The sequence below is a fragment of the Mobula hypostoma genome, chromosome 6, assembly GCF_963921235.1.
Source record: "Mobula hypostoma chromosome 6, sMobHyp1.1, whole genome shotgun sequence".
Lineage (NCBI taxonomy): Eukaryota > Metazoa > Chordata > Chondrichthyes > Myliobatiformes > Myliobatidae > Mobula > Mobula hypostoma.
The window spans coordinates 142107726-142135247 of NC_086102.1; the positions used below are offsets into that span (position 1 = coordinate 142107726).

A 27522-nucleotide genomic window follows, 5' to 3' on the forward strand; every position below is an offset into this window, starting at 1 on the left:
TATGGCATGGGTGCAGGCACACTCAGCCCATGACACCAGCACGGTCATTTGATTCCAAACAATTGGTATATTGATAATCACAGAATGTCTCTCTGGTGCTCCCTTCCCCTTTTTCCAACCATGATTCCCCTCTCCCTGCCCCCCTTCCCATTCTTAGTCCACAAATAAGACTTTTGCAGAGTACCATCAGACAGATGAGAGAAGAACAGAATGGAAGTATATAAAACACATCCAATGACTAAGGGACAATTTCTTTATTGGCTTCAAATTATCAACAGTCATCGGCTTGTAGTTTCTATTGACTTTTAAAAACTCTGTTGTGAATGGTGTTTGACACTGAAGGTAGGGAATTCAAACATGCACATTTTACCAAATGATCAATGTCTGTAACTGAAACAGGAAAAGAAACTGTGATTGTGTATGATCATCCAATATACTTAACATGCCAACGAGGTAGAGGATGACAACCTTTTGTGCACAGTTTAAATTCCATTGTACACTAGGAGCAAAAGCTGCACACGCGCACACCTTCGAGGGAACACTGACTGCAGGCTGCCAAGGTGAAATATAAGCCACTGTTTCTCTAGTTTGCATCAAGCCTCACCCTTGCAGTAGAAGCCAAGGATGGACATGCTGGTGTGGGAATAGGAAGGGGGATTATAATGGATTGCAACTGGTGGCAACAGAACCAACTGCAACAGATTGGGGGTGGGAGTGGTGGCTGGTGTTCATGCAGCCCTGACTTTTACAGGCTAATTTGTTCGAACAATTAAAGTGGACAGACAGTGAAGTGAACAGAATCGGCAGCAAATCAGGCACCGTTCAGGTGTTTTCCAGGCCATTGCTATTCCAGAAAGACTTCATTGATCTTTGTGGATTTTCATCTCTGAATCATTCAGACTGCAGTGCAGCACGTAGAATCTAGACAATCAGAATGGCATGAAAGCACATGGCTTTGAATAAGAGAACAAGCAATGAATAAGAGAGTTCCTGAAATAACCCTAACTCATTTAAACTTACAGTTTATAATGCTGATCTGCACTTGGGATTTGTCAAAATAACACAGCCATTCTCTTTCAGGATGCTCACTCAAATATATAAATACTGAGCATCACCAGGACTTGCTTATCCAACTCTGAACTTAAAATGGGAAAGGTAAGGTTAACAATCAAAACAATCTTATTTGACTAATTATTCATTGGAACAGGTAAAAATTTAATTGATTTTTTTTTTCTTTTCAACACAGATCATCTTCTACGAGGACAGGAACTTCCAGGGTCGGCACTATGAGTGCAGCTCCGACTGTGCTGACCTCTCCCCTTACTTCAGCCGCTGTAACTCCATCCGTGTCGAGAGTGACTGGTGGGTGTTGTACGAGAGACCCAACTACATGGGATACCAGTATGTCCTGAGCAGGGGAGAGTATCCTGACTACCAGCGCTGGATGGGATTTAATGCCTGTGTCAAGTCCTGTCGCAGGTTCCCACAAGTGAGTCATTTTTTATGTTTGCATACTTTATCCTCAACAAGGAGGATAAAACTGTAAATTGTTGTGCATTTGATCGAATTCTCACATTGGTGGAAGTACCCCAACTCTTTCCATGTGTAAAAAGAATCTGTTTGTGAAACACTTTAATTATCTCACATTTGTACATTTAATGAAGTTTCTCTGTGCAGTAACTATGAAGCTGAAAAGCTTTATTCCTGGAGCAAGATAATCTAAACCAGCATAAAATGCACACTAGTCCAAAATTTAAGCAATATGATTGATTAATTTGGGGCAGCGTGGTAGCTTAGTGGTTAGTGTAGCACTATAACAGACTAGCAACCTGAGTTTAATGCCCACAGCTAGTGTTCTCAATATGACCATGTATGCTTCCTCCCAGTGATCCAGTTTCTTCCCACATTTTAAAGATGTCCAGGTTAACAGTTTAATTAGTCACAGGGGTGTTAATGAGTGGTGTGTGCACACTGGGCAAGCATGGCCTATTACAGTATTGAATGTCTACGTAAATAAATTCAAAATAAAATGATCAGACAAATTATGGCGCCTTAAGTAAGCTGAGAGGAACAGGATTTAAACTTATTGAAAGGTTCCTTGTCATTGAAACTTATAGTTTCTACTGTTATAAAAATATATTAAGATTACATGACAGAAAACCATCTCATTTAAATCTAAGCATTAATTAGATATTGGTAATTGAAGTATCCTATTTATGTGTACCCCTGATAGAAGCAGACTTGGATCTCCTGTTCCAAACCTTTCACTACTTTATTGCAGCTCTGGTTAGCTTGGACAACCAGGAGATTGCATCCTTTACTCGTATTTTTTCATCTTGTTGTTATTTCAGGTGTTGGTTACAGAGGGGATGGCATTTATTGTGATTTTTCAACTATTAGATGGATCCCACGGAGGCTGCCATTTTGTTCTACTGCCTGAAGCCACCACACATACCACAAAGAATGTTAAGCTCCAATAAAAATGACAAAAAGTTTCCACTACGATAAATCTAAACAATCCACTTAAATATCAAAAAATTAAATTATATTTGTGGCTCTCAGAGCTTTACAAGGGAAATGGATACTGCCTTCAGTTAGTAGATGATCGGCTGCTTCATTAGAGCTAACTCAGTTGTTCCTGGTTCTGAAACATTATCTACACTTACTTGAAAGATCATGTCTCACCAAGAGGCACATCAGCACAATTATAATCTTCTTTCTATTCCAGTACCAAGGAAGAAATTACAGAATAAGAATTTATGAGAAACCTAACTTTGGAGGCCAGATGATGGAGTTCATGGACGACTGTCCCTCTGTCTACGATCGTTTCCGTTACCGTGACATCCACTCCTGTCAGGTGATGGATGGTTACTGGATCTTCTATGAACATCCCAACTACAGAGGCCAACAGTACTTCCTGATACCTGGGGAATACAGGAGATACACTACCTGGGGTGGCTACAACTCAACCATTGGGTCCTTCAGGCGCATGAGGAACTTCTAGATTTCTATTGTGAGACATTATCTCTCTGAAGTATTATTGGGAATAATAAAATTGTCTTTTTTATAAGCAACTTCCGTGTTTTGTGTATTCTTTTTTAAAATACTGTGCTATGTGAGAGTGACATACTGTACATTTTGTCTCAATAAAGTTAAAAAGACAAATGTTCAAGTAAATCATTCTGGATAACTATATCCTTTAGAAACAAAGGTCAAAGATAAGGCATTGTGGATAAGATCTTTTTCAGAGGGAAATATGCAATAGTGATATTAAAACCATGTCAATTTACTGTGGAAGTCACATATCAAAATATGATAAATGAAAGCAAAGATGTGAAGAGGACTAAGTCAATTCCTGTCTCCCATGGAGACACAAGAGACTGGAGATGATGGAATCTGGAGCAAATAAACAAACTGCAGGAGACACTCAGTGGATCAGTCAGCATCCATGAATGTACAGTTGATGTTGCAGGTCAAGATCCTACTGACCTAGTCCTGATGAAACTCCTGACCCTATTGTAACAATGAACAAAGGCACTGAAGGGACACTAAAGCTAGCAGATATAGAAGCAAAACGAGTATACAGTCATCATATTCGTGACTTTCTTGGGAGAAGAGGCCTGCCTAACCCAAAATTACATGATATTTTTAAATGCAAAACATCAAAGGCAACAGCAAGACAATTCAATAGTTACAATGTCTCCACAATGCTTCTGTTGAATTACATATATTTTTCACACACCTCCTTCTTCACACCCACACTCCAGACACCCAAAATGAATGTTAAGCAGCATTCTCTCTCTCTCTGGATTCACGCACATGCAGACATCAAGTGAGTGGGAGTTTCATGATTTGTAATCAACCCCAGTCTGCTGCTCCAGGGAGACTTTTGTTCTGAGCTGCATTTTAAATTCAATCTATGTTCAAATCTGAAGATTGGCTGCTGCTGAAATTAATATTTGCTACGTACTCTAGCTCCAGAATATGCCCTAACAACTCAAAATATTAATTGTCTATTTTCCTCCTTCTCAACCAAGCAGTGAATTTCAGTAGTACTGTCAAGGTTTCTTATCGCTGATCCGTTATGAAAACATTTTAATTCACAAAGTATAGTCACAACCACTTTGAAGTCTAAATATTAAAGTAATCAATTAAAATATGCTGCAGGTTACTTGAATAATCTGTTTTACTGACAAGTGTAATTTTATAATCAGAGGCAAACAGAAATCTGACAATATAGGCAAAGAGAAAGCAACATGGGGTGCAATCATTTAACACTTTCCGGGACCATTCAGTGAAGCACAGTGGTTTCCAATAAACAAAGTGATTTTCAAATTTAATCACTGCTGCATTTTTAGAAAAGTGGTCAATTTACACAGGTCCCAGATGCAGCAATGTAATAATGACCGAGATACACTCTATTTCTTGTGATACTGGCTGAGGGATCATTACTGGCCAAGACACCAGGACTGACCTCCCGCTGCTCTTGAAAAAATAGAATCTATTCATTTCATCTGTGAGAATATCAGCAGCCTCACCTGCAGGCACTGCTGTAATAAGATTTTTAGATAACAGGTTAACTAAAATTTGGGGTGTATAGGCCCAATCTACTCCAAATTTCCATTAAAAAAATATATAACACAGGAATCAATCTGATGAAATGTTCCTGCACTCTTTCTATCTCAAGAATATTCTTCCTTAGATAGATTACCTCTAATATTTACAGTATTTGCTTTATTTGTTACATATGTATTGAAACACCAATTCTAAATGTATGGATGGAAATTACAATGGACATTTACAAAATGGAGAAGATAACAGCATCTGTTAGTTATAAGTTGGAACAATTTTATTCATACTGGAAAAATGGTTTAACTACATAACACCTCATAGGCCTGATTTTATTCTCACAAGTCAATAAATATGTTGTAAAAAAATCATAGTTTTCTTCTTGTTACGAGAATACACCTAAAATTAAGATGTTTGCTGGCCTGGGCTAGCATCAGTGGCATCAGCAGTTGGTCTGCCACCTGCCCTCAGGGGAAGGAGAGATAAGGAACAATGGAGCAGCGTCTGGGGATGTGTAATGAGGGGATGTGGGAGGAAGAGCTGTCTGGAGCGGCTCCCCCCTTTGAACCCTGAACTGTTTGAAGTGATGGACAGGCGATACCCCAGCAGGGGGATAAAAAGGGACAGGTTCGCTAAGACGACACACGCCACCCGAGGTAACGAGACCCTGGAAGCGGTGCGCCTCTCACGAGTGGTGAGAAGTACCGGACAACGCACAGGGTGGAAAGGTACGATCAGCGGGAACCCGGTGTGTGTCCGCCCTTGCCTGGGTGCCGGGTTCACTGCAGAGGATCGACCGCATCTGGAGGAGGGGTCACAGTCGGTGACCTCAGGTGACATCACCAAGGACCCGCCCAAAAGTTGCTCGTGAGCAATCTCGCTGGTCTGTGAGTGAAGCTGTGCTGAATGATGAGTTGTTCTCTCTGTCTCTCTTCCCCCACCTTGTCCATCGCCATGGCAACGATTACTGCGAACTGAACTTTGTCATTTTGAAATTGGTCATTTACCCCTAGACAACGATAGAGCTTGATTGATGCTGTTATCTTAATTCTGTGCACATGTGTGGTTATCATTGTTGAATTGTTGCATTTATTATCCTTTCGATTACTGTGTTGCTTGTTTCTTTAATAAAACTTTCTTAGTTCTAGTACTCCAGACTCCAACTGAGTGATCCATTTCTGCTGGTTTGGCAACCCAGTTACGGGGTACGTAACATTCTTTTGATTGTTCTTTTTTTCCTCTCCTTTCTATAAGTGTATACCTCAGATAAATATTATGTGGAGATTTGTGACAAATATGATTATATGATATATATGTACAGTATCTGAAATACATCTTATGGAAATGTGTGTTTGATGATGAAATGCAATAAAAAAATAAATTACAAAAAAAAAAGAAACACTGAAGCATACAGTGAAATGCATCGTTTGCATCAAATCAAATCAGCGATGTTTGCACAGGGCAGCCCACAAGTTGCCATGCTTCCAGCACCAACATAGAATGCTCACAACTTGGTAACCCTAACCATACGTCTTTGGAATGGGAAAGGAAACTGGAGCACTCGATGGAAATCCACGCAGTCACGGGGAGAATGTACAAACCCCTTTCAGACAGCAGCGGAAATCCGTGATTGCTGGTGCTGGAAAGCAATGTCCTACCCTGCCGCCCCCGACCAGATTTGTAAATGAATAACCAGACTTGTATAGTGTATTCCAAATATTGTCCAGATACTGTCTCACACTGAGCCTATATGAATGGAGCAAGACTCCATCACTCAGGTCCTCTTGCAATAAAGGCCATATTACCATTCTCATTCCTAATCGCTTGCTGTCCCGGTCTGTTAGCTTTTCATAATTAATGTACAGGAAGACCTGGGTTTCTCTCAGCTTGCATTCTCTCATTGGTCCACAGATTCTGTGGTCCATGTGCATCTTGAGTTGCAGTACTTATCTATGATCTAAACCAAAACTAATAAACAAATAAGAATCCCAAAACAAATCGGGAAACAAGAGAGCTGGCTAGATCTTCACTGAGAAATAGTACCAAGTTGATAGTAGTTGGTGGTAACGTGAGGTAAGTAGACATACAATTCATAAATTATGCAGCATTGCCTGTGATTTGCCTCCACTCATTTAACACTGAGGTTTTCAATGCCAAAACCTTCCTGGTTCAGAAAAAATAAAACCATAGAAAGTGAAGCTTTAGAAATTGAGCTTGCCCTGTGAAAGGGACCTGTAATGTCCCATGCTCCCATTTTGTTCTTGCCAGCTCTGCACCATCACGAACCTATCTTTTAAAATTAATTATCAGATCTACTTGCTTCAGCTTTATAGGAAAACTTTATAATTTGCAACTACTTCAGTTAACAAAAATCTTGTCATACCCTCCTCAAACTTTTGACAAAGATTTTTAATCCAGATCCTCGATTTACTAATTCACTTTCTAGAGGAAGTAGTAGAACAGCAGCAGAGGAAAGTCAAGATTGTAACCTGTCACGATGGGGATTCAGGTTCCTTCCTCTCCATTATCACTCATGAACAGTGGGTTACACTGTGGGGACCAGCGTTCATTGTCATTTCATTGTCCACACTCAAGACAACAGTCTGGGGTGCTTGTGGGAAGGAAGCTGTAATACTGCAGAAGGTTGCCTATTATGTGGACTTCTTTCACTCTGTGAATGAGTGAGATCACATGCACGTCATGTGAGGGCGGAATGTGTCTGGAAACGCACTATAGGTGTTAGGCTGCCTTACTGGTTGTTGATGTTGTCTTTCCAAGTATTACCTGCCAAGGCCTTCATTCTGTGGCATGGTAATGTTAGCGGTTAGCATAATGCTTTTACAGTGAAAGCAGTCACTAGTTGGGGTTCAGCTTCTGCTGCTGCTGGAAGGAGTTTGTACATTCTCCCTGTGATCATGTGGGTTTCTTCTGGTGCTCCAGTTTCTGTCCACATTCCAAAGACATACAGTTAGGATTAGTGTGTTGTGGGCACGTTATGTTAGCACTGGAAGCATGGTGACACTTGTGGGCTGCCCCGCACATTCCTCACTGATTGGTTTGATGCAAAATGATGCATTTCACTGAGTTTGATGTTTCAATGAGCATCTTTGTGAGGTTATGAGCTGAGTCCCTTAATGTGGTCACAGCCAAACTTGAGTTTATTCTCATATGCAAAAGCTCACGCTGTGTTGTATTGAATTTTGTAAAATATTGGATGAAAGTCTGAACAGTTCCAAGTGACACTTAACTCTTTGTGAGCTCGCAGCATGTAAAGTGTTTGTATAAGTTAAACACTGTTAAATGTTTGCTGAGAGCAGCTGGATTCTTTCTTGGCTTCAGGCACTAGTGGCATGAGGATGTCTGTAAATGAACGCATGAGTTGTTTGAATGAGAGAAACCATGCTGCGTTAATGGCATGAGAAAAAAAAAGACCAAAGAGTTTGTCTGTCTCTATGTGGCTTTTTCTACACTCATGGAACCCCTATTTAATGGGAACCTTTTCCCTCAGTTCTTAAAACTTCACCTACACCAAGGAAATTGTAATTGGTGCCTAGGACATAGGGTGGTTTCATCAGTTAGAATTTGGACTTACCCGACAACAGCAACAATCAAGTCCCCTGACAACAATGGCAATCAAGTGGTGACTAAGAATCAGGAGCCTTGAAATGTTTGTGGAAATCTTTGTAACATATTGCATAGTATTATGTGCAGAGTACTTATGCTTTCCATTTAATGATAATAAATTCAGCTCAAGTTACCTCTTCTTGTGCTTATACACTTATTACTACATCTTCTGGACATGTAATTTTTTGGATCGTTTGGGTCTGATCAACACAGCCCATTACACATGCATACACAGGCACAATAAAAACTTACTTGTAGCAGAATCACAAGCACATAGCATCACAAGAAACTTTTAAATTAAATACAGTTTTTACAAGAAAGAACAAAATTAGGACAAAGATATCCACTTTAGAGTAAAGTTCTAACTTCTGACAAACTTCTACAGATATATTATTGAAAGTGTCCTGCAAGGTTACATGATGGTCTGGTATGGCAATCGAATACTCAGTAATGTAGTTAGCTGCAGACAGTAGTGGACTCTGTCCAATACATCACGGTCACATCTTTTCCCACCAACAGTAATCTCTACAGAAGTCTCAAGGTTGAAATCACAACATACAGTCAAGGGACCTGGTAAGATTTCATACAGGTGGATATATTGGCAAGGTTGTGTTTGGTGTGAGGGACAGCTGCCACATATCACTTCGAGTTCAAAGGATGCCAGGATGTTCTGCAGTCAGGCAAAATCATCACTTTGGATAATGTAGAGTGATCATTGTAAATCATCAACAAATAAAGTGACAAGACAGCAAAATAAAAAGAATCAGTGACAAATCAGGAGTCTTTCAAGAGTTTTTGCACTATAAGTTCTCACGTGCATTTAATTGATACAGCATCTGCTGAATTTCAATCCTGACTCATTAGAATAACAACAGTACAGCCTAGTTAGCCTTTCTGCTCAGCATATAAATACCCAGCTGTGCAAGGCAGTGCTACACACGCTCAGTCACTCAGTCAACTGCGAGCTCAAAATGGGAAAGGTAAGGGCAATTTTGTTTAAGAACTGTATTAAACATTTTTAGAGTATCTTTGCTAGTTAGTGCACCTACTAATTTATAAACCAATTTCTTCCCACAGATCATCTTCTACGAGGACAGGAACTTCCAGGGTCGGCACTATGAGTGCAGCTCCGACTGTGCCGACCTCTCCCCTTACTTCAGCCGCTGTAACTCCATCCGTGTTGACGGTGACTGGTGGGTGTTGTACGAGAGACCCAACTACATGGGATACCAGTATGTCCTGAGCAGGGGAGAGTATCCTGACTACCAGCGCTGGATGGGTTTCAGTGACTGCATTGGATCTTGTCGCAGCTACCCTTCTGTAAGTTCCTATTTTTGGTTTTTATGTTTTAATCAAGAATGAAGAGTAGGAAAGGACATATTGCTTGATATTTCATTTCTTTTTATCAACTGTGAAAAGATTTTAGATGTTTCTATATGTATTTAGTAGTTGTAAGTGATAGATCTAATTAACCTCATCTTTATAATAGAACAGATCCTGCAGCAAGATGTTCTCTATTTAGTATCTACAGGAAAGGTGGTCAGCACATAACTAAAGCTGAAGCACCATTTGATAAATTGTCTCAGTAATTATGTATAACTGAAAGATGAATTACTTGATTGGAGTACAGAGTGTAAGTGGATCATCTACAGAAAGATTGGTAACATGTTTTCACCTTTCACAATTCTTTCACCTATGCTAAAAATAACTGTAAAATTAAATGAGCGAAATATCATCAAATTGAATCTGAGAATTAGATATCACTAATCAACTTATTCAATATATGTTCCAAAATGGAATCAATCAATCAGTCCCTGAAGCAAAGATACAGGAAGTCTGAAATTAAAGCAGGAAGTCTGTAAATACTCTGCAGTTCTGGCATTCTCAGGTTGATACGCTTTAACTTGCAGAGGAACAGAATTTCATCTGCTGGCTTAGCATGTTACAGCCCTCAGAAGTCAATACTAAATTCAACAATTTCAGACAACCAACCTCTCCTCTTACATATCAGAACAAATCAGTTCAAATGAAAGGTTATCAACAGAAAGTCTTGATTCAGCACAATACAGGCCTTCAGCCCACAATGCTGGGCCGAACATGTACTTACTTTAGAAATCACCTAGGGTTACCCATAGTCCTCTAATTTCTAAGCTCCATGTACCTATCCTAGAGTCTCTTAAAAGACCCTATTGTATCTGCCTCCACCACCATCACCAGCAGCCCATTCTACACACTCACCACTCTCTGCATAAAAATTTACCCCTGATATCTCCTCTGTACCTACTTCCAAGCACCTTAAAACTGTGCCCTCTTGTGTTAGCCATTTCAGCCCTGAGTAAAAGCCTCTGACTACCCATACGATCAATGCCTCTCACTATCTTATACACCTCTATCAAGTCACCTCACATTCTCCATCGCTCCAAGGAGAAAAGGCCAAGTTCGCTTAACCTATTCTCATAAGGCATGCTCTCCAATCCAGGCAACATCCTTGTAAATCTCCTCTGCACCCTTTCTATAGTTTCCACACCTTTACTGTAGTGAGGACCAGAAATGAGCACAGTACTCCAACTGGGGTCTGACCAGGGTCCAATATAGCTGTAACATTACCTCTCAGCTCTTGAACTCAATCCTATGGATGATGAAGGCCAATACACCATATGCCTTCTTAACCACACAGTCAACCAGCTTTGAGTGTCCTATGGACTTGGCCCCCAAGATCCTTCTGATCCTCCACACTGCCAAGATTCTTGCCATTAATACTATCATATCTGCCATCATATTTGACCCACCAAAGTGAACCACCTCACACTTTTCTGGGTTGAACTCCAACTACCACTTCTCAGCCCAGTTTAACATCCTATTGATGTCCCGCTGTAACCTCTGACAGCCCTCCACACTATCCACAACACCCCCAACCTTTGTGTCATCAGCATTCATTAGAGTTCTCTGGATTTCTCCTTTATTTCAGATTCCCAGCCATCTGCAGCTCTATTGATATTGTTTTCTCTCTCGTCTGCCCTATTCATCTCTATTGGAGAGAGACCATCAAGGCTTCACCACATTTCCTCATTCTGTAGCATCATCACTTGCAGCATTCAGCCTCTCTTCTTCACCAACCTATTATGGACATTTCTTTATTCTTTTTATCCCTCTCCCTTTAACATCCAATTAGCATTAACTGCTGCTCCCTCCACAGCTGTCGCTTGGCCTGCAGGTTTTTCCACCTTGTTATGATTTTATTTGATTTTTTTGGCAATTCTTTGCTTTTCTCGTTTAAGTCATGTGTGAAATAAATGCTGACATCGGCTTTCAAACAGTAATTGCTTCCACAGAGCTTACTGCACCGTCTCTTGGGGTTCAGAAACTTATCTACACCCTAGTCTTCCAACCCCATCTGTCCTGCTGCTTCATCTGGAAGCTGGAATAGATTATTCTTAGCATCAGCCCAATTATACTCTTCTTTCTATTCCAGTACCGTGGAGGCATCTACAAGATGAGGATTTACGAGAGGCCTGACTTTGCAGGACAGATGATGGAATTCATGGACGACTGTCCCTCCGTCTACGATCGTTTCCGTTACCGTGACATCCACTCCTGTCAGGTGATGGATGGTTACTGGATCTTCTATGAGCAGCCCAACTACCGAGGCCGACAGTACTTCCTGAAACCTGGGGAATACAGGAGATACAGTGACTGGGGCGGCTACAACTCAACCATTGGGTCTTTCAGGCGCATGAGGGACTTCTAGGTTATTGCTGCAAAGAATGATCTTACCTTTCTGAAATAAGAATAATAAAGCATTATTCACTTCACTATTCTCATGAGTTTCCATTTATTGTTTACAGATGAAAGTTCTGAAATAACAATGATATCTACTTCACAAAGAAAAGCATCCTCCTCTGCTTAGCTGAAGTCAGGCAATTTTAATTATTAAATTAAGCACGAAGGATCCACCTACCAGGCTTTTTTCACTAGCTGATGTGGGGTCTATGTTATCTGACACAGTAGCCCTTGGATTCAGAGCCAAGTCTTGTGTTGCTGGTCTCTTTCATTCTTGCTTTTCATGCCTTCCCTTTAGCCCCTTCCCCCTCCCCCACCACAGTTGTACTACCCTCTATGGCTTGCACGACTCTCAGAAAGCTAAAGCACTCACTCAGGAAGAAGGTGCCTAGTCTGAGTGGTATCAAGTCCTTAGGCAACTCCAGCTGAGGTTTGGCTGCTTGCATCCCTAGTGGCAGCGAATCCTCTGACAATCAGACATAGTTAGAAAGGCAGAAATATATTTCAATCTTCAAAACTTAAAAAAAAATCTTAATGATGATTTTATAAATTACCCCAAACTTGGGTGAATTAACTTAAAACATGAATATGAGTCAAAATAAATTTAAAAAATAAGAAACACCTTCTTTCACTTATCTGTGTAGGAAGGCTAAATGAATGAGATTGCCACTTGCAGTTTCCATAAATCTGTGAATCCAGGTGCAAAATGCATGCCCTACTCCCTCCCACACCCCAGCACAACCCAGAATTGCTCCTGCACTCAAGGCCCTGTGTTGGGGTTAAGCGATGTGTGTGCTGCCTGGTCCAATGTCTCATGCAAAAACACCACCCCTAAAATGTAGTGCCACCTCGATGTTCAGATGGTGAACCCTATCAGCCTATTTGGAGCTGAATTCAGTTTGATTCCTGACTTGGAAAACATAGCAACATAGAAAACCTACAGCACAATACAGGCCCTTTGGTCCACAATGCTGTGCTGAACATGTACTTACTTTAGAAATTACCTAGGATTACCCATAGCCCTCTATTTTTCTAAGCTCCATGTACACCGGAGGGCAGAAATATATTTCAATCATCAAAACTTTAAAAAAATCTTAATGATGATTTTATAAATTACCCCAAACTTGGGTGAATTAACTTAAAACATGAATATGAGTCAAAATAAATTTAGTCAAGGTGGCACTAAATAGCAACTCGTTTGCTTGCATCTTCAGAAACAGCTCTGTTTCCATCTTCAATATCTCTATTTTTCCCATTCAGGGTTCTTTTGAAGATCCTGACCTGGAGTTATACGTTGACTTTAGTTCTTTGCGACAATGGAACCCGCTCTCAGGGTTTCACGACTGGCCGGTATCCCACATGACAAGGGTGCGGCCTGAGAGTTCGGCTCACCTTTGGAGGCCTAGGATCTCGGGGCTCTGGAGACTGGCGGATCGAAGGTCGGTGTCCCGACAGACTGGTGTGTCGTGGGAGCCAGGAGATCTTTGGCTGTGTGCTCAGAGACCTGAGATCTTTGGGCACAGAGCTCGGAAAAAGCGACGTAACAGACTTTTAACATTGTAAACCAGCAGGTTGTTTGTTATGTCTCCCCTCTCGCTCTGAAATGGAGGCATCTCTTTCTCCCTTATTGGGAAGAATATGTGGTATGTTGGATACTGGGTGAATGCATTGCCTTTGGAGTACTGCAAGTCTGTGTCTTTGCTGCATGCTTGAGTGCTCGGTGGAGAGTGCTGATGCTTTTTTTTGCTGGTGGGAGAAGGGGGGGATCATTGCTTGCTGCCGCTTATGTGTGGGAGGGAGGGGAGCTGGGGCGGGGGACTTTGGGGTTCTAACATTTAATTGTCATTCAAACGTTGGGGCACTCCTCTGCTTTTGTGGGTGGTTACGTAGTAAAAGCATTTCAGGATGTACATTGTATATAGGAGGAAATCTGCAGATGCTGGAAATTCAAGGGTCTTGGCCTGAAACATCGACTGTACCTCTACCTATAGATGCTGCCTGGCCTGCTGCGTTCCACCAGCATTTTGTGTGTGTTGTTTGTATATTGTATACATTTATCCGACATTTACCTTTGAAACCCTTGAAACCTATCCAGGAGTCTCTCAAAACACACTATTGTATCCGACTCCACCACAGTCACCGGCAGCCCATTCCACGCACTCACCACTCTTTGCATAAAAAACTTACTTCTGACATCTCCTCTGTGCCTACTTCGAAGCTCCTAAAAATTGTGCCCTCTCGTGCTAGCCATTTCGCCCTGGAAAAAGCCTCTGACTATCCACACGATCAATGCCTCTCATCATTTTATACACATCTATCAGGTCACCCCTCATCCTCCCTCACTCCAAGGAGAAAAGACCAAGTTCACTCAACCTATTCTCATAAGACATACTCCCCAATCCAGGTAACATCCTTGTAAATCTCCTCTGCACCCTTTCGATAGCTTTCACAAGTGACCAGAACTGAGCACAGTACTCCAACTGGGGTCTGACTAGGGTCCTATATAGCTGTAACATTACCTCTCAGCTCTTAAACTCAATCCCATGGTTGATGAAGCCCAATACACCGTATGCCTTCTTAACAACATTATCAACCTGCACAGCAGTGTATGGACACAGATCCCAAGATCCTTCTGATCCTCCACACTCCCAAGAGTCTTACCATTAATACTATATTCTGTCATCATATTTGACCTAACAAAATAAACCGCCTCACAGTTTTCTGGGTTGAAGTCCATCTGCCACTTCTCAGCCAGTTTTGCATCCTATTGATGTCCCACTGTAAACTCTGACGGCCCTCCACACTATCCACAACACCCCCAACCTTTGTGTCATCAGCAAATTTACTAAGCCATCCCTTCACTTCCTCATCCAGGTCATTTATAAAAATCACAACAAGAAGGGTTCCCAGAACAGATCCCTGAGGCACACCACTGGTCACCAACTTCCACGCAGAATATGACCATTCTACAACCACTCTTTGCCTTCTGTGGGCAAGACAATTCTGGATCCACAAAGCAAGGTCCCCTTGGATCCCATGCCTCCTTACTTTCCCAATAAGCCTTGCATGGGGTACCTTATCAAATGCCTTGCTGAAATCCATATACACTGCATCTACTGCTCTACCTTCATCAATGGTAAAGGAGATAGAATTGTGCTCACTATCTCCAAAATGCTCTCCCACTGAGAGACATAACACCTGACCAGGTTCATTTCCCAATACCAGATCAAGTACAGCCTGTCCTCTTGTAGGCTTATCTACATATTGTGTCAGGAAACATTCCTGAATACGCCTAACAAACTCTACCCCATCTAAACCCCTTGCTTAGGGAGATGCCAATCAATATTGGGGAAATTAAAATCTCCCACCATGACAAAGCTGTTAATATCGCATCTTTCCAGAATCTGTCTCACTATCTGTTCCTTGATATCCCTGCTACTATTGAGTGGTCTATAAGAAACACCCTTCCTGTTCCTAACTTCCACCCACAGAGACTTAGTAGACAATCCCTCCATGACTTCTTCCTTCCTTGCAGCCGTGACACTATCTCTGATCAGCTGTGCCATGCTCCCACCTCTTTTGCCTCCCTCCCTCTCCTTTCTGAAAAACTAAAGCCTGGAACTCTAAGCAGTCATTCCTGCCCCTGAGCCATCCAAGTCTCTGTAATGGCTACAACATCATAGCTCCAAGTACTGATCCACACTCTAAGCTCATCTGCCTTGTTCATGATACTCCTTGCATTAAAATAGACACATCTCAAACCATCAGTCTGAGTTTATTCCTTCTCTATCACCTGCCTAACCTCCCTCTCACACTGTCTACAAGTTTTCTTGATTTGCGAGCCAACTGCCCCTTTTTCTGTCTCTTCAGTTTGGTTCCCACCCCCCAGCAATTCTAGTTTAAACTCTCCCCATTAGCCTTAGCAAACCTCCCTGCCAGGATATTGATCCCCCTGTGATTCAAGTGCAACTCGTCTTTTTTGTACAGGTCACGCCTGCCCCAAGGGAGGTCCCAATGATCCAGGAATCTGAATCCCTGCCCCTCGCTCCAAACCCTTAGCCACACATTTATCCTCCACCTTTACTCCTATACTCACTGTCGTGTGGCACAGGCAGCAATCCCGAGATTACTACCTTTGAGGTCCTGCTTCTCAACTTCTTTCCTAACTGCCTGTAGTCTGCTTTCAGGACCTTCTCCCTTTTCCTGCCTATGACGTTGGTATCAATATGTACCACAACCTCTAACTGTTCACCTTACCACTTCAGGAAATCGCGGACGTGATCAGAAACATCCCAGACCCTGGCACCTGGGAGGCAAGCTACCATCTGTGCTTCTCTTTTGCATCCACCGAATTGCCTGTCTGACCTCCTAACTATAGAGTCCCATATCACTGCTGCCATCCGCTTCCTTTCCCTACCCTTCTGAGCCACAGGGCCAGACTCTGTGACAGATGCGTGGCCACTGTTGCTTCCTTCAGGTAGGTCGTTCCCACCCCCCCCCCCAACAGTACTCAAAGAGGAGTACTTACTGTTAAGGGGGACAGCCACAGGGGTACTCTCTAGTATCTGACTCTTGCCCTTTCCTCTCCTGACTGTTACCCACTTATCTGTTTCCCGAGGCCACGGTGTGACTAACTGCCTATAGCTCCTCTCTATCACCTCTTCACTTTCCCTGACCAGACGAAGGTCATCGAGCTGCATCTCCGGTTCCCTAACGCGATCACTAAGGAACTGCAGCTTGATGCACCTAGCACAGATGTAGCCATCCGGGAGTCTGGGAGTCTCCCGAACATCACACATCTGACAGCCAGTTCAGGACACTGGCTTCACAGACATACTTTCTAATCCTATTCTTCACAAGTAATTTACCTCGCCTCGACCTGTTGTTGCCGAAGCCCTGTTGAGCTAAAGCCCTCCTACTCTGACTCCCTCTACTGCAGTGCCCGCTCTATAAAGCTATTTTCTTTTAAAATTCTTCCCGCTGGTCTAACTTGCTGACATCCAAGCGCCTGCGCAGTTGTGCCTCGATTAAACCGCTGAAGAAAAAATGACCTCCTTTTAAATTCTTCCCACAGGTCTAAATCACTGACGTCCACGCTCCTGCTCAGTCGTGCCTTGATCAAAGCTGAGCATTATTCATTGAATGGTTCTTAAAGCAAAAGCCATGATAATGCCTGGAGGATACTGCTGGAATACATGTAATTGTTTTAACCGGCCTTTCATCTGAACAATTTATTATTCAGTGAATGCCGTTCTTAATTTAGCCATAGAGTCACAGAGCTACACAGCATGGAAGCAGGTCGTTCTAACTAAATCACCCATACTGAGCAAGATATCTCTCCGAGCTGGTCCCTTTTCCTTGCATTTGTCCTATTTCTCTCTCATTTTTTTCTTTCCATATAGCGGTTCAAATGTTTTTGAAACATAGTAATTCACCCACATCAATAGTTTCCCTTGGCAGCTTGTTCCAGACAGCCACTTATGAAGAAAAATTGCCCATCAGGTCCCTATTAAATCTGTTCCCTCTCAATTTAAATCTGTGCCTTCTAGTTTTATATCTCCAACCCGGGCAAAAAGACTGTGAAACTTCCACCTTTGTCTGTGCCCCTCAGGATTTTATAAAGCTCTATGTTACCCTTCAGCCTCCTACATTCCAGGGGGAAAAAATCTCATCATATCTAGTCTCTACTTGTAACTCAAGCCCTCCAATCCCAGCAACGTTCTGAAGAATCTTTACTGCACTCTTTCCAGCTTAGTGACATCCTTCCTACAGCTCGGTGATCTGAACTAGACGCCATCCTCCAAGTGTGGTGTCACTAACATCTTGTACAGTTGTTATATTATGTCTCAACTCCTGTACTCAATGCCTTAAAGAATGAATGCAAGCTTGCCATACTTCTTCATCAACTTGTCTATCTGTGTCACGGCTTTTCCAGGAACAACGTTCCTGTACCCACCAGCCTCCCTATACCACAGCACTCTCCAGAGCTCGGCCATTTATTGTTTGAGTCCTGTCCTAGTTTAACTGACCGTAATGACCCTTTACACCTGTCTGAGTTAAGTTCCATTTTATGTTCCATGGCCCACTTCTCCAGTTGCTCTAGATCCATTGCAATCTCAGTTTACCTTTCTGCTGTCCACTACACAACTATTTTTAATGTCATCTGCAAATTTACTTTCCATGCTACCTGCATTCTCGCCCGAATAATTAATATAGCTGCCAAGCAACAGTGGACCCAGCACGATCTCTACAGCATGACCCTAGTCACAAGCCTCTAATTCAAATAACAGCTGTACACTACCATCCTCTGTTTCCTTGCACCAAGCCTATTTTGTAACTGGCTGACTAGCTCTCCCCAGATCACCTTCCAGACTAGCCTACCACAAGGCACTACCTTCTTCAATCTTGTTACCTCTTTAAGAACTCAATCAAATTTGTGAGGCACATTTTCCCATACCCAAAGCCATGTTGACTATCCATTATCAGTCCTTGTCTTTCCAACACACAAAACATGTTTGGGGAACTCAGCAGGTCAGCAGTATCTGTGGAAAGGAGTCCAGCCTACCCTTAGAATCCCCTCATGTTTCCTTCCTGCCAAGGTGACTACCCCTTATCAGTCTTTTACTTTCCCTGAGGAAGTTTAAATCTTCCCTTCGAAGGGTCCTTCCGAAGGGTCTTGGCTCAAAGCGTTGACTGTACTTTTTCCCATAGGTGCTGCCTGGCCTGCTGAGTCCCTCCAGCATTTTGTGTGTGTTGCTTTCTTTTCCAAGTGTAAATAGATCCTGTCCCTTAGAATCCCCTCCTTTTTCCTTTCCTGCCATGAATAAACCTCATTTCAACTCTTCATTTCCTTCCATAGATCCTGCCCGATGTACTGAGTTCCTCCAGCATTTCCTGTATATTTTTCCCTCTTCAACCATCGCTCCCTAATCCTGCTAGATTTGCCAGCTGATTTAGGGAGATATTTCATTGAACTCCATGAAAATATAGTCCATTCAGAAACAGCCTCTCCGTGAGAAGGATTCGTCTAATGGAAATGAGGGAGTTGAATTGGGAAGAGGATTACTAGTTTAGGGTATGCCAGAAGATTGCTAACAAATGGCTAAAAAGCTCAGTAGATTAGAATACTTTAAAAAGTTCAGTTAAAATGTAACCTGGAAAAAAGTATAGTATATCAACTGCCAGTAAGAGCCATCATCTACATATACTGTATATAAAAAAAAGTACTGGTAAACATTGGTGCTAAGACTGAGACTGGGGAATTAATGCCAGGAAATAATAAGGTTAAAACTTTGAATGAGTATTTCGTATTTGTATTCATTGCAGAATAACAGGCATCAGGAGGGAGGAAAGCAAATCAATCTCACCACTAGGGAAATGATGCCATGCAAACGTCTGGCACCAAAGATTTACATGTCCCCGGCACCTGGTGGTCTGCATCCTAGAGTGTGAAATGAGAACGGAGGAAGGGGATGTGTTGCCTCTGATTGATGACAAAATGGGACTCATAGGAATACTCTGAGAGATGGTTTAAACTCTGTGGGCCAAATTGCCTTTTGCAATGCAAGGAAAGCTTATGCTTTTCCAATATTACTCTACCCAAAAGCATCACTTTAAATTATCCGTATTGAACTCTACTAGAACTTGCTTTGTTATATTTTCAATTTAAGTCATTCACAACTTAGAATGAAATCTAACTATCACAGCTTTATACGTGTCAAAATATGAAGAGCTGCATTTTACTTTGCCCATGACAGGACAGCAAGGGCAAGAGTATGTGATGAATAAATGAATCAAATACAGTATTCTGAATGTGCTTTGCACTGTTACATATTGAGATACTGAATAGACCAAAGCTTAGAAATTTGTCAAGGATGAGTATCAATTAATGGCACTTTCTGAGCATTAAGTCACTCAGCAACTTTATATGGAAAGATTCTTAGTGGGAAGGATAAATGGGATTTGTAGGGAATGGGTAACAAGGTTTGGGCATGAGGTCATTGGGTTGTCAGAAGCCAGAATCCTACAGAAAGCAATCAATCTTCAACTACTGTGATTGTTAATTGTATTAAAGCAATGGCTACTGAATTATTGGTGTTTGTGCAATGAATATTTAAGTTGGATTAACAAATTCAAGCCTAAACCAAGAGGAACCATAAGACTTAGGAGCAGAATTTGTCCATTCAGCCCATCAAGTTGACTTCACCATTCAATCATGGCAGATTTAACTTGCCTCTCAATACAATTCTCCTGCCTTGTCCCTATAAACTTTGATGTTCTTACTAATCAAGAACCCACCAAACACCACTTTAAATACACACAATGACTTGGCCTCCACAGCCATCTATGGCAATGAATTCCAAATATTCATCTCCCTCCAGTTAAAGAAATTCCTCCTCATTCTGCTTGTAAGGCATTTAAGAGATTTCATTGCAAACTCTCTCAGCTCTGCCTTTCCCGGTTCACCATCTTGTCCATGCTAGGTGACAACCTGTTCTTATCTTTATCCCTACAGTATATACCATATTTGGCATGCTTTGAGGCATCTATGAATTTTGCTCTCAATTTAATTTCCAGAAAAAATAAGACCCTAATCAAATATTGACTCTTGTTATCAAACACAGAAAATAGAAGCATGAATTGCGATCATTTCTATTTTACCCACTACTCTGGATGGCTGACAGCATGTGACAGGTAGAATTAGACCATAAGACCATAAGACATAGGAGCAGAATTAGGCCATCTGGTCCATTGAGTCTGCTCCACCATTCAATCATGGCTGATCCTTTCTTTTTCTCTTCCTCAACCCCAGTTCCCGGCCTTCTCCTCGTAACCTTTGATGCCACGTCCAACCAAAAACCTATCAATCTCTGCCTTAAATACACCCAACAACCTGGCCTCCACAGCTGCATGTGGCAATAAATTCTACAGATTCTCCACTATTTGGCTAAAGAAATTCCTCCACATCTCTGTTTTGAAAGGGCGCCCCTCTATACTGAGGCTGTGCCCTCTTGTCCTAGACTCTCCCACCATGGAAAACATCCTTTCCATGTCTACTCTGTCTAGGCCTTTCAATGTTTCAATGAGATACCCCCTCATCCTTCTGAATTCCAGAGGGTACAGACCCAGAGACATCAAACATTCCTTGTATGATAACTCTTTCATTTCTGGAATCATCCTTGTGAACCTCTTCTGGACCCTCTCCAACACATCTTTTCTAAAATGAGGGGCCCAAAACTGTTCACAATATTCAAGGTGAGTTCTCACCAGGGCCTTATAAAGCCTCAGCATCATATCCTTGCTCTTGTATTCTACACCTCTTGAAATAAATGCTAACATGGCATTTGCCTTCCTCATCACTGACTCAGCCTGCAAGTTAACCTTTAGGGTGTACTTCATAAGGACTCCCAATCATTTGCATCTCAGATTTTTAGATTTTCTCCCCATTTAGAAAATAGTCTGCATATTTATTTCTGTTACCAAACTGCATGACCATGCATTTTCCAACATTGTATTTCATTTGCCACTTTCTTGTCCATTCTTCTAACCTGTTTAAGTCCTTCTGCATCCTACCTGTTTCCCCAACACTACCTTCCCCTCCACCAATTTTCGTATCATCTTCAAACTTGGTTACAAACCCATCTATTCCATCATCTAAATCATTGATATACAGCATAAAAAGAAATGGTCCCAACACTGACCCCTGTAGAACACCGCAGGTCACTGGCAGCCAATCAGAAAAGGATTCTTTTATTCCCACTTGTTGCCTCCTACCAATCAGTCAATGCTCTAAATGTGTTAGTAACTTTCCTGTAATACCATGGGCCCTTAACTTGGTAAGCAGCCTCATAGAAACATAGAAACATAGAAAATAGGTGCAGGAGTAGGCCATTCGGCCCTTCGAGCCTGCACCGCCATTTATTATGATCATGGCTGATCATCCAACTCAGAACCCAGCCTTCCCTCCATACCCCCTGACCCCTGTAGCCACAAGGGCCATATCTAACTTCCTTTTAAACATAGCTAATGTACTGGCCTCAACAGTTTGCTGTGGCAGAGAATTCCACAGATTCACCACTCTCTGTGTGAAGAAGTTTTTCCTAATCTCGGTCCTAAAAGGCTTCCCCTCTATCCTCAAACTGTGACCCCTCGTTCTGGACCTCCCCAACATCGGGAACAATCTTCCCGCATCTAGCCTGTCCAATCCCTTTAGGATCTTATACGTTTCAATCAGATCCCCCCTCAATCTTCTAAATTCCAACGAGTACAAGCCCAGTTCATCCAGTCTTTCTTCATATGAAAGACCTGCCATCCCAGGAATCAATCTGGTGAACCTTCTTTGTATTCCCTCTATGGCAAAGATGTCTTTCCTCAGATTAGGGGACCAAAACTGCACACAATACTCCAGGTGTGGTCTCACCAAGGCCTTGTACAACTGCAGTAGTACCTCCCTGCTCCTGTACTCGAATCCTCTCGCTATAAATGCCAGCATACCGTTCGCCTTTTTCACCGCCTGCTGTACCTGCATGCCCACTTTCAATGACTGGTGTATAATGACACCCAGGTCTCGTTGCACCTCCCCTTTTCCTAATCGGCCACCATTCAGATAATAATCTGTTTTCCTATTTTTGCCACCAAAGTGGATAACTTCACATTTATCCACATTAAATTGCATCTGCCATGAGTTTGCCTACTCACCCAACCTATCCAAGTCACCCTGCATCCTCTTAGCATCCTCCTCACTGCTAACACTGCCACCCAGCTTCGTGTCATCCGCAAACTTGGAGATGCTGCATTTAATTCCCTCATCCAAGTCATTAATATATATTGTAAACAACTGGGGTCCCAGCACTGAGCCTTGCGGTACCCCACTAGTCACCGCCTGCCATTCTGAAAAGGTCCCGTTTATTCCCACTCTTTGCTTCCTGTCTGCTAACCAATTCTCCACCCACACCAATACCTTACCCCCAGTACCGTGTGCTTTAAGTTTGCACACTAATCTCCTGTGTGGGACCTTGTCAAAAGCCTTTTGAAAATCCAAATATACCACATCCACTGGTTCTCCCCTATCCACTCTACTAGTTACATCCTCAAAAAATTCTATGAGATTCGTCAGACATGATTTTCCTTTCACAAATCCATGCTGACTTTGTCCGATCATTTCACCGCTTTCCAAATGTGCTGTTATCACATCCTTGATAACTGACTCCAGCAGTTTCCCCACCACCGACGTTAGGCTAACCGGCCTATAATTCCCCGGTTTCTCTCTCCCTCCTTTTTTAAAAAGTGGGGTTACATTAGCCACCCTCCAATCCTCAGGAACTAGTCCAGAATCTAATGAGTTTTGAAAAATTATCACTAATGCATCCACTATTTCTTGGGCTACTTCCTTAAGCACTCTGGGATGCAGACCATCTGGCCCTGGGGATTTATCTGCCTTCAATCCCTTCAATTTACCTAACACCACTTCCCTACTAACATGTATTTCACTCAGTTCCTCCATCTCACTGGACCCTCTGTCCCTTACTATTTCTGGAAGATTATTTATGTCCTCCTTAGTGAAGACAGAACCAAAGTAATTATTCAATTGGTCTGCCATGTCCTTGCTCCCCATAATCAATTCACCTGTTTCTGTCTGCAGGGGACCTACATTTGTCTTTATCAGTCTTTTCCTTTTTACATATCTATAAAAGCTTTTACAGTCCGTTTTTATGTTCTCTCATGTGTGGCACCTTCTCAAAGACCTTCTGGAAGTTCAAATATACAACATCCACTACATCCCCTTTATCTATCCTACTTGTAATCTCCTCAAAAAATTCCAACAGGTTTGTCAAGCAGGATTTTCCCTGAAGGAAACCATGCTGACTTTGTACTATCCTGTCCTGTGTCACCAAGTATTCCATCACCTCATTCTTAACAATTGACTCTAACATCTTCCCAACCACTGAGGTCAGGCTAACTGGTCTATAAATTCCTTACTATTGCTTTCCTCCTTTTTTAAAGAGTGGAGTGACATTTGCAATTTTCCAGTCCTCTGGCCCTATGCCAGAGTCCAATGATTTAATGAACTAATGTCATGAGGAAAGATGTGTACACATACTTTGTCATCTCTGAAGTAATCTGTCCAGGAAATTTATTATTCTCAGTTCCAAAAAGGCCAAAGTATGAAGGGAAGGCTAAAGGTGGGAGGGAAACTACCCCTCAGACACAAAATTTTATTTTAAAATTAGTTATTTCTGCAATTTTATCTGTTTGACCAGTTCAAAACAATCATTTATCCTATCCCAGCCATGTGCTCATAAATCATTTTGAACCTTTTCAATCCAGAATCTACTCAGTAATATGAAGAACATGTCATATACAAATTCATAAGTAAAGGAACCTGCTGCAGTTAAACATGTCATCATCTACGTTCAACAACATCCCACCAGACCTTATGAAACAGAACTGCGCAATTCAGAACAGTGAATGTTCCAGGACTGCTTTGTTCAAATTACAAACAAAATGACCTGCAAACAAAATTGGAAGAACTGATGAACTGATGGTGTTACCTGAGTAATTTTCTTCCGACAACTGCAATGTCTGTTTTAATTTTTTTTCTCCTTATTTTCAGTAGTGGTTCATTGTAAGGACAAAAGAATAGCCAAGAGAGGCCGTTTTATGCTCAGTATATAGACACCAAACTACGTGGAACAGTGAACTGTCCAGTTGGTTCCCAACCTAACTGAACTCAAAATGGGAAAGGCAAGGGCAACTCATGCTTTCTATTATGATTTATATCTGCTGGTTTGAGAAACTAATAATTTTCAAATCTGTATATTCTCACAGATCATCTTCTACGAGGACAGGAACTTCCAGGGTCGGCACTATGAGTGCAGCTCCGACTGTGCCGACCTCTCCCCTTACTTCAGCCGCTGTAACTCCATCCGTGTTGACGGTGACTGGTGGGTGTTGTACGAGAGACCCAACTACATGGGATACCAGTATGTCCTGAGCAGGGGAGAGTATCCTGACTATCAGCGCTGGATGGGTTTCAGTGACACAATCAGGTCCTGTCGCAGTTACCCGTCTGAGAGTTATCATTTGATGTGCTATATTCCAGACTGATTCAGTACTTAATATTGATCCTTGAGTTGGTAAATTTAGCTCATCTACACTCAGCGGCCATTTTATTAGGTACACCTGAACAGCTGATTGTTAATGCAAGTATCCAATCAGCCAATCACATGGCAGCAACTCAATGTATATATCACGGCGCTGGAGCAGGGAGCCAATCGCAGGCCAAGTACTGTGCAGACCATGATATTTATTGAGTAACGAATCCAGAGGGGCAAACAAAGTCAGCATCAAAGTTAAGGCAGAGATCAAAAAATCCAGAGAAATCCTAAAATCAGAATCAGGAAAACTCACTGGCACAATCTGGCAACAAACAGGTGAAAACACAGGAGTAAAATACACTGAGCAATAAACAGAGAGGCAGATGATGGGTGGAGCACAATGGGACACAGGTGGCAGCAAAACAGGTAATAATGAGAAACAGGTGAGGGTGGAGTACTCAGTAATACAGGGGCCGGAGTAGAGCAGGGGCGGGGACAGGAGCACATGGGGCATGAAAACAAACAAGAGCCCATGGCAATACAAAAACACAGAATGACGGCTGGGGGAAACACACAAAAAGACAGAGTTTAACTGGAGATACTGACAGTATAAAAGCATTCAGATATGAAAACATCCAATGAGCGGCAGTGGCCACTGAGTTTATGTCTGTAGACTTCTGCTGCAATAGTCCATCTACTTCAAGGTTCGATGTGTTGTACATTCAGAAATGCTCTTTTGCACACCACTGTTGTAACTCATGGTTATTTGAGCTACTTTTGTCTTCCTGTCAGCTTGAACCAGTCTGGCCATTATCCTCCGACCTCTCTCATTAACAAGGCTTTTTCACTCACAGAACTGGTGCACACTGGATACTTCGCGTTTTTTGCACTAGAGACGCTAGAGATTGTTGTGCATGAAAATTCCAGGCGATCAGTGGTTTCTGAGATACTCAAGTCACCCTGTCTGGCACCAACAATCAGTCTGCAATAACAATCACTTAAATCACATTTCTTCTCCATTCTAGTCTAAGCAACAACCTCTTGACCATGTCTGCATGCTTTTATGCATTGAGTTGCTGCCACATGATTGGCTGATTAGATATTTACATTAATGAGCCAGTATACAGGTGTAGCTAATAAAATGGTCACTGTGTGTATTTCACTCATTTATAAAACAAAATTATATGGCAGTGCACACTGTTACCAAGCTTTAAATAAAATTCATTGGTTCAACTGATAGATGGTTTCAGCTTTGATCTTATTGTTCATGATCCCTCTGCAAGCCCTTTGCATTTTACCTACAGAGACTAATTAAATATTCAGAATTTCATTACAATTGAAGCATCTGACCATTGACAAATCTGATTTCACCACCCCGCACAGCAGATTATCTCAGTTTTTGTAGTTTTGTAGATGACTTCAACAAGTAGAGCCAAATAGCCTAATTCTGCTCCTACACCTTATGGATTTTTCAAGGTCAGTCAAGTTCATTATCATATGTACCCTATATGCGTGCATAGAAAATCTGCAACTGCATCACGGGCACATACAATCACATAAACAGCATTCACAAGCAAACATAAATTAAGCTGTTTATTCTTTCCTTATTGGGTTATGTCTATTCACCTTGTGCTTGATTCCAGTTACAATCATCTTTCTATTATCATAAGACAGGAGCAAAATTAGGCCATCTGGCCCATCGAGTCTGCTCCGCCATTCAATCATGGCTGATCCTTTTTCTCTATCTCCTCCTCAATCCCAGTTCCCAGCCTTCTCCCCATAACCTTTGATGCCATGTCCAATCAAGAATCTATCAATCTCTGCCTTACATATGCCCAATGACCTGGCCTCCACAGCTGCATGTGGCAACAAATTCTACAAATTCATCACCCATTGGCCAAAGAAATTTCTCTGCATCTCTGTTTTGAAATGCGCAGAGAGGAGTAAACTACAGGGTGGGGGTTTAAGAGAGACCTGACGTTGGAGGGCAGATGATGGAATTCATGGACGACTGTCCCTCTGTCTACGATCGATTCCGTTACCGTGACATCCACTCCTGTCGGGTCATGGATGGCTACTGGATTTTCTCTGAACATCCCAACTACAGAGGCCGACAGTACTTCCTGAGACCCGGGGAATACCAGAGATACAGTGACTGGGGTAGCTACAACTCAACCATTGGTTCTTTCAAGTGCTTGAGTAACTTCTAGTCTGTCTTTATAAAGCTTATTTGTCACTACAATTAAATATTTCTATTATATTGCTACTTATTTCCGCATCTTTACAAAAAGTGTAAACATTGGTGGATCTCACAAGTATCGATGGCATGGCACAAGTATTAATAAAAACAATTGCTTGTTGATTTCTGGTGGCCTCTTTCAGTGGAACTAGCAACCTGTGTTCTTAAGAGACAATGTTGTCTTATCACTACAAGCAGGTTACATGGAAGCAA

The 27522-nt window shown here is 42.0% G+C and overlaps 2 protein-coding genes and 1 pseudogene across 4 annotated transcripts; all 3 read left to right on the top strand.

Moving 5' to 3' along the window:
- Nucleotides 1-1116: 1116 nt before the first annotated feature.
- On the top strand, nt 1117-3004 carry LOC134347669 (gamma-crystallin S-1-like). Of its 2 annotated transcripts, none has more exons than XM_063050044.1 (3): nt 1117-1155; nt 1247-1489; nt 2729-3004. In XM_063050044.1, the coding sequence occupies exons 1-3, from the start codon at nt 1147-1149 to the stop codon at nt 3002-3004; spliced, it is 528 nt and encodes a 175-aa protein (XP_062906114.1). In that variant the 5' UTR covers nt 1117-1146. The 2 variants fall into 2 exon arrangements, with proteins under 2 accessions (XP_062906114.1, XP_062906115.1); XM_063050045.1 differs by having other exon boundaries at nt 1132-1155; nt 1247-1493; nt 2736-3004.
- Nucleotides 3005-9164: 6160 nt separating this feature from the next.
- Nucleotides 9165-11941, top strand: LOC134348455 (gamma-crystallin S-1-like). Of its 2 annotated transcripts, none has more exons than XM_063051871.1 (3): nt 9165-9173; nt 9271-9517; nt 11676-11941. In XM_063051871.1, exons 1-3 carry the CDS (start codon nt 9165-9167, stop codon nt 11939-11941), a joined length of 522 nt encoding a protein of 173 aa, XP_062907941.1. The 2 variants fall into 2 exon arrangements, with proteins under 2 accessions (XP_062907941.1, XP_062907940.1); XM_063051870.1 differs by having other exon boundaries at nt 9271-9513; nt 11666-11941.
- A 12767-nt stretch (nt 11942-24708) lies between these two features.
- Nucleotides 24709-27280, top strand: LOC134348783 (gamma-crystallin S-1-like; annotated as a pseudogene).
- Nucleotides 27281-27522: the final 242 nt, after the last annotated feature.

What these genes read in the sequence shown, in the direction of transcription:
- LOC134348455 (XM_063051870.1), top strand. An exon ending in CTTGTCGCAGCTACCCTTCT is followed by an intron (nt 9,514 to 11,665) that starts GTAAGTTCCTAT and finishes TTTCTATTCCAG; the next exon opens with TACCGTGGAGGCATCTACAA.
- LOC134347669 (XM_063050044.1), top strand. An exon ending in CCTGTCGCAGGTTCCCACAA is followed by an intron (nt 1,490 to 2,728) that starts GTGAGTCATTTT and finishes TTTCTATTCCAG; the next exon opens with TACCAAGGAAGAAATTACAG.